A 14,759-nucleotide genomic window follows, 5' to 3' on the forward strand; every position below is an offset into this window, starting at 1 on the left:
TAAGCAAGGGAACTTCTCGTCTAACTTAGGGGCAGCCAGGGGAGCTGGTTCCTTGTGCCAGGACCTATGACTGCCAATAGAATTAGTGAAGTGACCAAATCTTTCTGTTTACTTAGTCAGAGGAAGGAAAAGGTCAATGAAAATCGCTGCCCCATCCCTGGGGTTGGACATACAGACAGTTCCCGACTTACAATGGGGCTCTGTTCGGACGACTCTACTGTAAGTCAGGCTAAGCTGTCATTATTGCTGCCTTTTATGATCAGTCTCTTTACCAATCTGGTCCGTGCTGACTCACAGCAGAACCCTGTACAGGGTTCCCAAGGAGCAGCTGGTGGGTTTAAACTGCCAACCTTGTGGTTCGCAATCCAGAGTTTATCCTACAATGCCACACCAATTCTTAGTTGAGGGAACTAAGTACATATAAAAGAGAAAGACGTCTGATCTGGCCGCACAAAGCCACCTACAGTCAAGCATTAAAATCAGAGAGAAAACTAAGATTTTTAATTTTAAGACCAACTTCTCAATCAGTTCATAAAAACTATGTGAAATGACACACTCTATAGCAAATCAAAGATACATAATTTCTGACCACGACTGTCCAAACAACAACCAGGAGAAATGGGATCCAGAGATGTGCAAACATACACAATACCTACACTTATCCTTGGGGAGGGGTTGTCATCAAAAATGAAAATTAAGTGGCATTTCTCCCTCACCGCTCACACTCAATAACTGATACCAACTCTTTTAGAAAGTAACCAGGCAATAATTACAGCCTTAAAAACAAGACCACTTCTTAATCCATGAATCCCACTAATGGGACATAATACTTTAAAACAAAACAAAAACCGCTCAATCTGCATTAAAGATGCTCATGAGAGATCTGGCAAACTGGAACTCTGAAAACACCTAACTATCCAACTACTGGCAAGAGCTCTGTCGGGGACAATGCAGCCACAGTAGAAACAGTAAAGAAAAATGTGTTAACACATGCTACACACACACACCATACACACACATAAACAGCAGTGACGTCAAAAAGTTCATAGAAAAACTCTATCATTGAATGTAGGTTTTCCATGATCTTTTTAAGCCTCCTTGTATATGTGTATGTGTACACACAGATTAAAGTGTAATAAAAACATTGGAGAAGAATCATGAAATAACATTGGTCATACTACATTTCTTTACTCATTAGTCAGGTAAAAAAAATTATTTTACTTGAAAATGTTTTTTTCAAAACTTGCAGGGCTTGATGCCAGTTCAGAACTGCTAACAGCAGAAGGTAAGGAACTCTGCATCCAGCTGTCACCTGCGTGGGCTGCGTGGGGCCTCACCTGGTGCTAGCACAGGAGCCCGTGGTCTTTTGGCGAGTGCTCCGCCTCAAACTGGGGAGCTCAGCAGGTGGGGACTCACTGCGCTTCTTGGTCGATTTTCTTAAACCTGCACATGAAAAACACAAAGCCAAGTTTTCAAGATAGTTTTGTCCTCGTCAATTAAACCTGAAGAAAAGTTCTCGAGGGTCACCATCAGTGGTCTTGTTGGCCGTACAATGGGCTCACTTTCAAGTCTGACTTGAACTAGCCTGCTCATACTGGACATTTTAAGCAGTCCTTGGCTCAACAAGGAGCTTGACCCCATCTTCTCCGCCCCTTTTTAAAGTGACCATCTTATTAGTGGGATTTGGTGGCAGTGGTGGGTACCCATCTTGTCTCATGTGACTCGTTACCAAGTACTAAAGCCAAGAGGGGTTTTGTGGGCTCTTTTAATTTTATCTGACTTTGCTAAATCTCATTTAACGTTTTTTGTTTACACAATCCTTACACTGTCCCGCTTCATGTAGTTTATAGAAGGCTCTTCAATAAGGCTGTGAGAAAAACGTTTTTTAACCCACACTCCAGGAGGAGCAAGGAACACATACTTGAACTACATTATAGAGAGATCCAATTTAGAGAACAGTGTATAATAAGGGGGGAGAGCAGTCAAATACCTTTCATGTTATTTCATATACTAACAAATATCTTCATAAGGTTAACAGATTCCAGGAAGATAAAGCACTTTAGTTTTATTACTGTTTGTCTTATGAACAATAAGCAAGTCATGAAAATGGCAGTCCCCCTTCCCCCCACATCCCAAAGCAATGTCATCATCATAAGCACATCACGCATGGGTGCCACCTCCTGTAGGGAAGAAGTCTCCAACTGTAACCACCAAATTTCCAGGAGAACAAGTGTTACACACCAATGACACAGTGACAAGTCCCCAGGCCATTTCCTTTCCCCCTCCTCAGAGTTTAAAGTCGAAAGAATGGAAAATTCTGTATTCTTCAGATTTTATTAAAAGCACCAGTAAAGAGTTTCGGGAACAGGTGGTAAAAAAAAGAAATATTCAAGACTCCTTGAACGTTTAAGATTCAATTAAAAACTTCAGTTCCTTCAACTTAAGACTGCAAAAAGTTAAGGAAAATGAAAGTTACTCAGAAATCTTTGAATACAATATAAAAGCTATGAAGACACAATCTTTGCTCAAGTAAGCAGTGTTATTAAGTGCCATGAAGTTGGTTTCCACACATAGTGACCCTGTATAGGGTTTCTAAGGAGCAGCAGGTGGATTTGAACAACTCACCCTGCAGTTAGCAGTCCAGCGCTTGCCCTAGACAGTACCATGCCAGGACTCCTAAGGGCACCTTATCATTTAGAAATGTAAACGCAAACCTGTCAGGATTTTTCTTCAAATTAATTTTTAGAAATATACTGTTTTTGACACCTCAAGTGGGACAGAACAGGTGTTTAAGCTTTTCTTCCATTTCCATGTATTTCTAAGGTTGATTTTTGTACCTAGCAAATAGCCATGTGAATGGAGGGTAGCGTACTATGTGCAGGTTAAGTGCCATCATTCTTCTGGAATATAAAAAGAACTTCAGTACATATTAAAACTACACGTGTCTTACTATTAGTACTGCATGAATGAAAAACACACAGTTCGGAAAGAGGAAAATCCCACCGTCGACTTGGACATCTTCACTAATACAGTAATACCTGTAAGAGCCGAACTCCACTGTGTTTTTCTGGTTCTCCTAAGTTTTTTTGTCTTTGGCATTTCCTTTACCACTTTTCTGGTACTTTCTAGTAATCAAAACTTATTTCAATTTTCCTTGTGACAGGTTTCCATCTTAAGTAGGTTTAAACTTTTGTAGGGTTAGTACAAGGGAGCTTCAAAATATACACAGAAAAATTTCATTATCTTTTCATTCCATTTTGCCCATGAATTTTTTAAAGCTCTCTTATATTCCTTAGTTTGTGTAATATTGTCTTTATTCATAACCATAACACAGTTACATACAGAAGCTTCAACTGTGACATCTATTCAGTGGACTTCAAAATAAAAGGTTTAACTAACTAGCTGTCTAGGTTATTGCTAGTGTACTGATCTGAGATGCTGATGTACTGTTTCAGAAAACTGTTTTACACTTTTCACTGTTAATGTGGTCACGGCTGTGATAATTAAGTTTACTCAAAAACATTTTACGCAGAGATAAACTGCACACATTTTAAGTATAAGTTCCATGAGTTTTGACAATGCATTCCCCCATGTAACCAACAGCATGATTAAGACACGGTCATTTCCACTCTCAGAAGTCCCTGCTGCCTTTCTGTCACTGCGCCTAGAGTTTCACATAAAAGGAATCAGGAAAGAGGTAGCTTTTGTTGCACGTCTCGTGCTTTGGAGACGCAGTTGCAGGTATTAGCAGTCCAGTCCTTTGTATTGCTCAGTGGTGCTCCTCCTCCATTCTTGGTGCTAACCAGTGAGAGGACCACACTAGGGTAGGGTGAAGCAGGAAAAGGGTAGAACCAAAACAGAGTGGAACGAAAACTACTTGGAACGCATGTCACAATATCCAACCCTAAGGCCATCTAGCCCTGTGCTGTCTGAAAGGATTAACCCCCCTGGACCAGGAACTGCCCAGATGCGGCTCTCTAGTGGGAAAGCAGAAACCCTCATCTACACTAAAGATTTGCAATTGGTAGCCTCTCACATTTTCAAACAAATCAAATCAAACCTTGGAAGATTTATACAAAACCCTTAAGATAGATAATTCTTTCAAAAGTCTGACATTTTCACAAGATCAGAAATATCAGCTATTCATGAAAAATGGAGGGTTATCATCTGAAGCAATTTAGTAGCATAGTTCCTGTGAGATGGGAAGAGTTGAACTTTCTTTTGGTCACTCATCAAACTGACAATGCATACTTGTGGTTAAGTGCTGCCAAGTTGGTTCTGACGTAGAAATGTGGGTCTAAACCACTAATTTTGCAGTTAGCAATCTAGTGCTTATCCTACAGCACCACACCAGGACTCCATTCTTAATTTTAGACTGGCTATTTGAAGTTTTCAAAAGTAATTTCAGATGCATCCTACAACATGGAGCTATGAAATTATGGATAATTTCCTATGCGAGTTAAGTCAAAAGTATTGCTACAACATCATAGAAACCTTTATTAGACAAAAATATCAAAATGTTTAGCTGTTGTTCAACATATCCTCTATTATTGAATTTTACACATTGTAGGGTGGACAGGGGAGGAGTTTCCAATGAAATTCTTGTAGGACAGCCCTTACTACCACTGGAAGAATGAACAGGTACATAATTAAGATGGAGGAAAAAAAAAAAGTTCCACACAATTTTGAAGTTTCCAAATTTACTTTAAATGTTTTAATAGCACCCATAATCATCCTAAATCCTTCAAAAAGAAAATAACAAAATAAAAAAATATGAAGATTACTCCTTTGAAACCCCAAAACACAGTTACCATAACTGTCTGATTTAATTGCTTTGCTTTGCATTAAGCTGGCACATCAGAGCCCTCAGAAGCCACCATTATGAATGGATCTTGCTTTCTGGTCTCATTGGTAAATTTAAGATGTTGTTGGTTACGATTCGTTCAATGAAATCATCATCACTAGCTTCGATCTTGCTTGATGTTAGCTGATTTTCATGCAATACTTTTGGCACTCACTGAGCCAAAAAGCTTGCTGATGCCGAGATTGTTGTTAAGTGCCATCGAGTAGGTTCTGACCCATAGCAACCCTGTATAGGGTTTCCAAGGAGCGGCTGGTAAGCTTGAACTGCTGACCTTACAGTTTTGCAGTCTGGTGCATTAACCCACAGCACCACACCAGGACTTCAAGATAGTTGCTTAAAATTGACAATGTCAAATCCTATGAGATCCCAATGTCAGTAGCTATCACCTAGCAGTAATTAGCCTGTCTTCTTCCATTTCTGGACTTCAGTCAGTTTAATTTGTCGAAGATGGTAGTCTTCCCTCTCTTGGGTCATCTTTTGAATTCTCCTGACCTTCCTCTTAAAGCACTTGAGTCCTCAAAAACTGTTGTTTTATGTGGGGCAACAGTATGCAAGATTGCTATAAAGCGTCATTGATTTTAGATGTCCACTTGAGTATCGTTAAAAATTTGTATTACCTCTAATCTCAAAATACTTTTCCCTCTTTTTTGAAGGCATGTTAAGTAGAAGAGGACTTGTCTGTAGATATCTGCTGATCACAGAGACATGTTTAAGCATGTTTTGTCTGGAATAAGCCTGTGTACGTATGAACTATAACACAGTAGCAATATTTTAAAATTTACACAAAAATATTAACTCCTTACTTTTCAAGTATACAACCCAGTCAACTACACGAACCAGAAGTTTATGCTAGAGCAAAACAGACCTACAATACAGTTCTGACAAGGTGGTAAAACTTTTGTTTATTGGCTCATTAAACACCATTCAAACTAGTGTGGAACTAAAATGTGCTTCTTTGCATTCTACTGATCTAGCAGGGACATTTTAATAGAAGGGACATGGAAAGTATAAACCTACTCTCTACTAAAAACCAATTAAAATATATGTGGAGAGACAGACAGAAAGAGAGACAGACAGACACTGGTCCCGTAGGCAGAATTATATTTCATTAAATTTCATGGCCCCACTCTGAGAATGAACTAGAGTATCACTGGATACACTAATATATTCTTATCTTCAAAACCCTCTGTAATGTAGTCAGGTAGACATTTATACACACTACTATCATTAAAGCTTTTGATACTGTACTGGTACAAAGACACATAAACGAGTTCCTACAAATATAATCTCAGATGATTTATTTCTTTGGATAAAAGTGAAACAGGCAGTGGTGTTGTTTTTGTGAAACTTCTGAGAAGTGATCATCTACTCTTGCTCCACATGGTACTGACAAAACTACCATTCTCAGCACACATCTACAATGTGAGTGGGCCCGGCGATGATGATGTCCACCATCTCTCATCACCAGTACCTACTACTACCATTACCCCTCCAAGTTCAAGGGCAGACACAGGATCCAATGGAATCAGGCATTTCTAACAAGCGGTTGTAGCAGTGTCTTTTTTCTTTTTTGCCTTATAAATTCTAAGACTTGTGAACCATCTTTATTTGGTCTTCTGGATTTCAGCTAAACTTCAATCCATTCATGCTCCTGAGTCTTACCCAATCATGAGAGTTGGATTCCTTTTTTATTTAATTTCGGTTGGATGCACATCACATACAACCCAATACACCCTGTCTATAAGGACTTCCTATATTAAGTTATTTAGTCCAGACGAAGTATCAACAGACTGCAGCCTGTGGGCCTATTCTAGCTGGTGGCCCATTTTTTTAGGGTCTATAAGCTAAGAATGAGTAAGATTTAAAACAAAACACCCATGAGGAAATCTGTGTGGTCAGCAAAGTCTAAAATATTTACTATACAAGGGGGCTTCAAAAAGCTATCTGTTATTTTTTTAATTCCATTTTTCACAAGCTAAAAACTTTGAAGCCTGATTGTATGACACTTTGTAGAAACTTTTTACTGAGAAAAAGGAAGGGCAGTTTTAGGGTTTGTTTATATTTCAGAAACTATTAAGATTTTTTTTTAAATTACTACCAGAAAATGAAAGCTGAACAAACTCCATGTTTTAGAAATAAAAATAGGATTTGAGCTAAACACTATTTTAATGGTAAGAGTTTCAATACTAATTCTCGGATATGGTTGTTGTTATGTGCCATGGAGTCAGTTCCGACTCATAATGACCCTGTACAGGGTTTCTGAGGCTGTAAATCTTTATGGGAGCAGAAAGTCTCATCTTTCTCCCGCAGAACAGCTGGTAGTTTCGAACTGCTGACCCTGTGGTTCACAGCCCGATTCGTAGCCACTACGCTACCAGAGCTCCTTAATTCTTGGATATTAGATGTCTTTTATTTTACTTATAATTTTTCTCATACTCCTAAAAGGTAAATAAATAGCCTTTCGAGCTGAGTACACACACCAGTATGAAAAAGTATAAAAGGCCGGGGTGGGGTAAATCTGGAGACTCTCAAGCTCACTGACCTCTGTAGGTACCAGTCGGTGACTGTGAAGCATGTCATCTCCTCACACATTGCATCTGATGCAGCAAGATCAATACCACTTTGCTCTTCCAACTCTGCTACGCAAAAAGCACTACAGAACAAGCCTAGTACCGCACACTGGGAGTTTGATTTAGAATCATGTAGGTGGGCCATTTTGCTAATGAGAAAACTGGGCACAATAAAAAGGCTAAAAAGTAAGGGTGAGTCTATTTTCAGTCACTCGCTCTTGATGTCCTCCTGCCAGCACACACCCATGATACCAGCACAGAGAATCACAAGAACCAGGTATAAAGTGGACAGTGCTGTGAGTCTGCTTTCAAGTTTGGTGTCTTGGGCAAAAATAAATAATGAAGAGTAATCTAGTGTATAAAAAAGGATCATTAACTTTATTATTTTAAAAATCACTCAGTTAAATTAAGGGCAGATTTGTTTGATGACAGTGGCCTCAACACCAATTGGAATTTCCCAGACCAAATTTCTGATGCCTACCCAATGAACAGCTGTTTCCTGCACTGGCAACACAAATGAAGAACGTCTGAAGTACACACAGACATTCACCTAAGCATTGTTTATAATAATGAGACGCTAACCAGGAGCGTAATGTGCTCTAATAGGGCATGTTTAAATAAACAGTATGGTGATAAAAACAGCAGGAAGAACACAGCATTAGCTAACGACGATGTCAACAAACTGACACTTTCACACCACTGATGGGAATGTAAATTCATGTACTTTCAGAAGCACTAGGCTGCTGGTGTGTGCAACTCTGTATAGGGTTTCCGAGAGTGGCTGGTGGGTAGAGCACCAGCCTCGTGGTTAGCAGGAGCGTGCCTGTCGTCCAGCACCACTCCAGGGCTCAGTAGGAGGCAGTACATGCCGTGTAAGGTCCGGCTGTATGAGCAGCTGCCGTCAGGTTCCCTGACTCACAATGAGCCGGCGTAGGTTAGAATGTGCTCCATAGCGTTTCCAATGGCTGGTTTGGGGGAAAACATAGTCAAGCCTTTTTTCTGAAGAACCTCTGGGTGGGCTACTTGAACCTCCACCCTTGTGGTCAGCAAATGAGTGCATTACCAATTTGTACCACCCAGGGCCTGGACTATGTATATTCACCTCCAATATTTAAATGGAACATAACCAGTAACCAAAATAAGGAAATGGGTGTTGTTGGTTTGCTGTGAAGTGCTGGCCAAGTCTGTTTAGACTCATAGCAACCCAGTATAAGGTTTCCGAGGAGCAGGTGATGGGTTTAAACTGCCAACCTGTGCTTATCCTACAGCGCCACACCAGAACTCCTAATAAGGAAATAGTGAGGTAAAATTATGTGCTCTTACTTTATAAAAAAGGAGCTCGGGTAGCATTGTGGTCCGAATCGGGCTGCTCATCTTACAGTCAGCATTTCAAAACTACCAGCTGTTCTGTGGGAGAAAGATGAGGCTTTCTGCTCCCATAAAGACTTACAGCCTCGGAAACCCTGTACAGGGTTCGCTCGCTAAAAGTCGGAACCGATGCCATGGCACATAACAACAACTTTATAAAAACACATAGAAAACAAATGCCCATTAGAAGGGAAAGGGCTAAATTAAAGTATATCCATATGAAGTCTTTAAAGTGGTATGATTTATACAGATTTTTAATGAAAAATTAGTAAGTGCTGGGAAAGATAAAGCACTTTGATTTCTTTGCATCTAAAATATGGATACTGCCTCTATCATCGTAAAAACGTTTTCTATGCTAAGTGTCTAGTATGGAACCTAGCACATACCAAAAACTCACTAACTACAATTGTGAGGTCAGCCCAGGACCGGGCAGTGTTTCCTTCTGTGGCACACAGGGTTGCTCTGAGTAGGTACCGACTCGATGGCACCTACCAACAACAACTACCATCAACAGAGAGCTTGATACAGCGTCTGAAAATCAGTGGGCACATCCAGATATAAGGGTCTGCTTCTGAATGAAGACAGAGGTGGAACACACACATAATCGCTTCACCTCATGAAACTCCATGGTAGTCCCAAGAAAAGAAAAAGACGTGAACCTAAAAGGATGGGAAGACTGGAAAGACTACAAAGACACGGTCAGAAATTGAAAAGCAAGAAAACACATGAGAAATCCCCTAAACGTGAAAGTATACAACTGAGCTAAGTCCCAGTTAGATGAACAGTACAAAAATTGCACTAAGTGCCAGGTAACTCTGGGATAGTCAGACCCTTAGGTCCCCCTTCTCCAGCTGCACAGATGGGTAACTGTCCTTCTCCCAACCTAGCGAAACACTGGCCCTTTCTACTGTTTTGGCAGCATTAAGTTGTTGTTGTTGTTATGTGCCGTGGAGTCTTTTCCGACTCATAGTGACCCTGGGCAGTGTTTCCGACGTTGTAAATCTTTACGGGAGCATAACGCCTCATCTTACTCCCGCAGGACAGCTGGCAGTTTCGAACTGCTGACCCTGATGTTCGCAGCCCGATTCATACCCACTATGCTACCATGTATATACTTGCAAATGTGCATGTTCTACACTGGGGGAGTATAAAAGCAGTGTGCTGGGTAGCATGCCCAGCCTCTTATTCCTAGGCCTCATCTCTGACTCTGCCCCAGACTCTGGGCAGATAGGAGACCTTCATCTCCAGGTAGGAGGAATTTGAAAGAATCTTCTTTGTGGGATTTTGCACCAGAAAAAGAAAAAAGACCTAAAAATAATGAGAGGTGGTTTCCCAAATAAATGGCCCAATCAGATCGCTGGATGGTGAATTGCAGTCAAATCTCATCTACATGCAGAGTTTACTATAAATTAGATATTCGGTCTCCCTTACCCCATACTTGAGTATAATGAAATTACCAAGAATGATCAAAATCTGAGGAAAGTTCCTAATATGAAACAGAAAAACCAAAATTAAACCAAGCAACCAAAAAACAAACTCACATGAAAGAGGCTGCACAAAGAAAACAAGACTGCACCCATAAAACCAAATACAGAATTCCTATTTTTCTTTTAAATGAAGAGTAAAATAACAGTGGGAATATTAAAAAAAAATGGCAAGCATAAGGACAAAAACACACACACCAAAATCATGAAAAAGCTGAGAAGATAATGTTAAAGACATCTATCTACCAGAAGGTTATTACAAAAAATAGAAACACGACACTGATACAAGTGATAAATGGGGTGACTGACTGTTCTGATTTGCCCATGATGGTGTGAGTTCACGCACTGAAGAAAGGTCTGATGATCGATCTACTTCTGAGAAATGAGACACTGAAAACCCCACAGAGGAGGTACAAAACCCTGGGAGGTTCACAAGAATAAAGGGCAACACCGGTAAATACTATCGCATACACACGCCTACAAAAATAGTAATACACGAACAATCATTTATGAGTGAATGCATAGGTACATGTGCATGATGAACCAGTGTGGAGTGATGTGTGTGTATGCATACTGGTTTGGCAGAGATTATTTCTACATGTATTTTCACATATAAGGAGCTCTGGTAGCGTCGTGGTTACAAATCAGGCTGCTAATCTTATGGTCAGCAGTTTTACAGCCTCGGAAACCCTATGCAGGGTTGCTGAGTTGGAACCGACTCCACGGCACATAGCAACAACATTTTCACATATATATATCCATGTGTACAAGGGGGTTTCAAAATGTTTGTGGGAAAACTCCATCATCATTTCATTCCATTTCCCCTGGGACTTTCTGAAGCCCCTTTGTATAGCAGAGCATATAGAACAACTTGAGGGAATGAGTCCCTAGGTTTGGGGACTTAGTCTTAGGGGCCATCTAGGTCAATGGACAGTCTAGAAAGATAATGTTTTATATCGTCTTTGGAGAGTAGCAACTGGAGTCTTAAAAAAAAAAACAAAAAAAAAACACTTTTAAGTGGCCATCTAAGCTGCTATTACTGGCATCTTCCCACATGAAGCAAAGCAAAGACTTGATGGTACTGCTACCGCTACTGACTGGTCTACTCAGGGTAACAATAGAACTAGGTCCTGGACGGAGTAGAGTAAAATGTACAACAAAATTCAAATCATGACTTGAAAAGGACCAGACTTACTAGACTGATATAGACTATGGCCCCTAGACTCCCTTCAAATGTGAAACAGAACTTACCTGCAGCCAAATGATAGACTTAGTTAGCCTCCGATGCACGTGAAGACTTTGTCTCTCATACTTGAGACATATGATCAGGGAAGACCAATCCCTGGAGAAGGACATCACGCTGGGGAAGTGGAGGGGCAGCAACCACAAATGAAGCGGACTGGCACAGTGGCAGCAGCAATGGGCTTAAGCCTAACAACATGTGAAGATGGTACAGGACTGGGCAGCGTTTCATTCTATTGTGTCTAGTGTACCTGTGACAGCACCTAAATACAACAGCTCTGGTAGCGTAGTGGTTACGAATCGGGCTGCAAACCTCAAGGTCAGCAGTTTGAAACTACCAGCTGTTCTGTGGGAGAAAGATGAGGCTTTCTGCTCCCATAAAGATTTACGGCCTCAGAAACCCTGTACAGGGTTGTTATGAGTCGGAACCGACTCCACGACACATAACCACCACCAACAACAACACAACACAAGATGAATAGTAACAGCCCTGTGGGAAAGTGCTCCTCAGTACAATCCACTAAAAAAGGTCAGCATTTGCCCCAAAACAAAGTACAAAAGTCACGGAGGGGCAGGAATGGGGGATGAATGGAAGTGGGGGGACCCAGGGAGGGAGGAAGTGGGAAAACTGCTGCTGGTAGGTTTTGAACAGCCGACCTGGAGGCTCAAAAACTGACCTTTCAGGCCCGCGCATTATCCTACAGCGCCACACCAGAACTCTGGCACATTCAGGTAATTGCAATGAATGTCACAAAACTAAGTGTATATACGAATGGAAAACCAATAGGAAACTTTTGTGAACTTCCACTCAGATCACAATGTTTAAACCAAATCTACAAGCAAACAAACACAGTTACACAAAACCGATGGAGCACAGTTCTCCTCTGACGACACCCCTAAGGTAGGTCACCGTAATTCAGAACTGACTCAACAACTTTGAAAATTCCCGTCTCTAAACAATGAAAGTCAAGATAAGATCTGCAAGCTTCCAGGCAAACAGATCACATTTGAAACAGACAGGGAACCAGAAGGGTACCAGTATTACAAAATTATGGTGCAATGCCCTCAAAATTCTGAAGGAAAAGAATTCCCCAACCAGAACTCTATATTCAATCTCTGTTAAACAAATACCAAAAATGATACAAAGGTTCAAATGATTTGTTACATATATTCCATTACAATGAACATTTTTCAAATTTAAAAAGATAAAACATCAAGGTGATATGACACCTTCACCAATCCAAATCACAGAACACAATAAACAGCATTACAAATCTCATGAGCACAGTTCTGAGAACAAGGAGAAGATTGTATTCCACCAAAACAAGATAGTAAACCAAGGAGGAGGATGTGAGAACTGGAAGCAGGCAAGTGAACAAAAAAGAAGGCTGAAGGAAATCCCAAGGCTAAACCCAGAGAAACTTGGCATATCATAGAAGCAGATAGACTGACTACCTAATGTAAGTGGGCATCTTGAAAAAATTGTTAAGACTGTCAGGAAAGAGGAGTTTAATGAGTGAATGGGTTCATAAGAAAACTAAGGAGGAAAGCAATAATAAAACAGTGATTATTAAATGCAGGTACAACAAACACATGCAAGAAAGGAGACATTATCTGTGGGGCTCAGTGTAAACAGTCATGATCTGAAACCACTGGCAACTGAAAGTAACTGAGAACATGGGATGTTACACAAGGGGACTGCAAAGAAATCATGGAGAAATTCCAGATTTTCATTTCATTTTTTCCACAAAATTTTTGAAGATGCTTCAAATATGGTGAAGGGATGGAGGTAGGGTTACAATGTGAATTCCTTATCTTTCGTAAAAGGAATGCAATAGTGCTCAAAAAACGGTAAGAGAGAGGGGAAAAAAAACCCAAGCAGGCATTCAGCACACACTTTAGAGAATACTGTATTTCTCACAAAGAATGTGCTCATGGGAGTAAAGCGCCCACATATGCAATGCACATAGCAAACTAACACTCGACGTGGTAGTGAGTTGATAAATATAAAAATAGGAACAAGGAAAAAGAAGCTGGCAGAATATACACCAAAGTAATCTTTCATGATGAAAAGAGGATTTGTATTTTCTTCCTTGTGCTTTTTGATATTTTCTTGATTTTATAATCAATAATTTTAACTTCAGAAATTTCTGAACTATTACAATAACAGAGGTACTTATATAGAAGAACAATTTTCACTCCCTTATATGTAAGTTTGGGAGAGTGGTGGCTCCATGTGATAAGTACTATACTGTGAACCACAAAGCCATCAGTTCAAGCCTACCAGTCGCTCTGTGGGAGAAAGCTGTGGCTTTCTCTTCCTGCAACAATTTAAAACCTCAGACACCCTACACAGGATCCAAACCCACAGCACACAATAACAATTTTTAAGTTTAGTGAAATGTAATTTGGCTAATCCTTATTCTAACCTAATATACAAAATACATTAATATGGTCATTTAAAATTCACAATGTAAAACAGAGCTTCTTAACAAAGAGACCAACAATATTCGCTTCCAGCTAATGTTAAGTATTGTAATTTGACAGCTTAAATCTTTTTATACAATGCATGCTTTATAAAAATACTAGGTTTAGTATTAGCAATTTTTCAAAATGCTATACAACAAAAATACTAAAGGTTTTAAGTTGTTAAATGCTCTGCCTTATAATACATGTATTTAAAAAATATGTTGAACACTTTTCAGCCGTTTTAAGTTCCCTGTCCAATACTCATAAGGCTAACATACAGCTTTTACAGCTCCACAAAGATATCCTGACAAGATCCAACTCATGGATGTTCTAAGGGAATATCTAGATCAATTGGTGTTAACACAGTCCATAAAGACAATCTTCACACACATCCTAGTTTGGTGAGTAGAAACTGGGTTCTTAAAAGTTTTCAAGTAACCATCTAAGTTACGACTACTGGTCTCTTTCCATCCAGAGCAGACAAGAGAGACAAAAACTAAAGATTCAAGGAAACGCTCAAAGGGCTGGTCACCTCTGAGAGCCACAGCCTCCACTAACCTGAGACCAGAAGAATTAGATGGTGCCCGGCTACCTCCACGAACTGTTCTGACCAGGATGATCGCAATAGAAAGTACCAGATAGAAGGGGCGAAGCAGGCAGAACAAAACTCAAAATCACTAAAAAGACCAGATTGAGCAGACTGCTCGAGGCTGCAGGAACCCGGCTGAGTTAGGGCTGAGGTCACTCCTGGAGATCACCTGT

General features: G+C 40.2%; 1 protein-coding gene across 1 annotated transcript in view; it reads right to left on the reverse strand.

The window, feature by feature from the left end:
* TRIP12 (thyroid hormone receptor interactor 12) overlaps nt 1–14,759 on the reverse strand; it is a 121,567-nt gene that overhangs the window by 67,548 nt on the left and 39,260 nt on the right. The window contains 1 exon segment of the mRNA XM_006866729.1: nt 1,338–1,443. Coding sequence (XP_006866791.1) covers nt 1,338–1,443 — 106 coding nt within the window.

Source organism: Chrysochloris asiatica, unplaced genomic scaffold, assembly GCF_000296735.1.
Source record: "Chrysochloris asiatica unplaced genomic scaffold, ChrAsi1.0 scaffold00096, whole genome shotgun sequence".
Classification (NCBI taxonomy): domain Eukaryota; kingdom Metazoa; phylum Chordata; class Mammalia; order Afrosoricida; family Chrysochloridae; genus Chrysochloris; species Chrysochloris asiatica.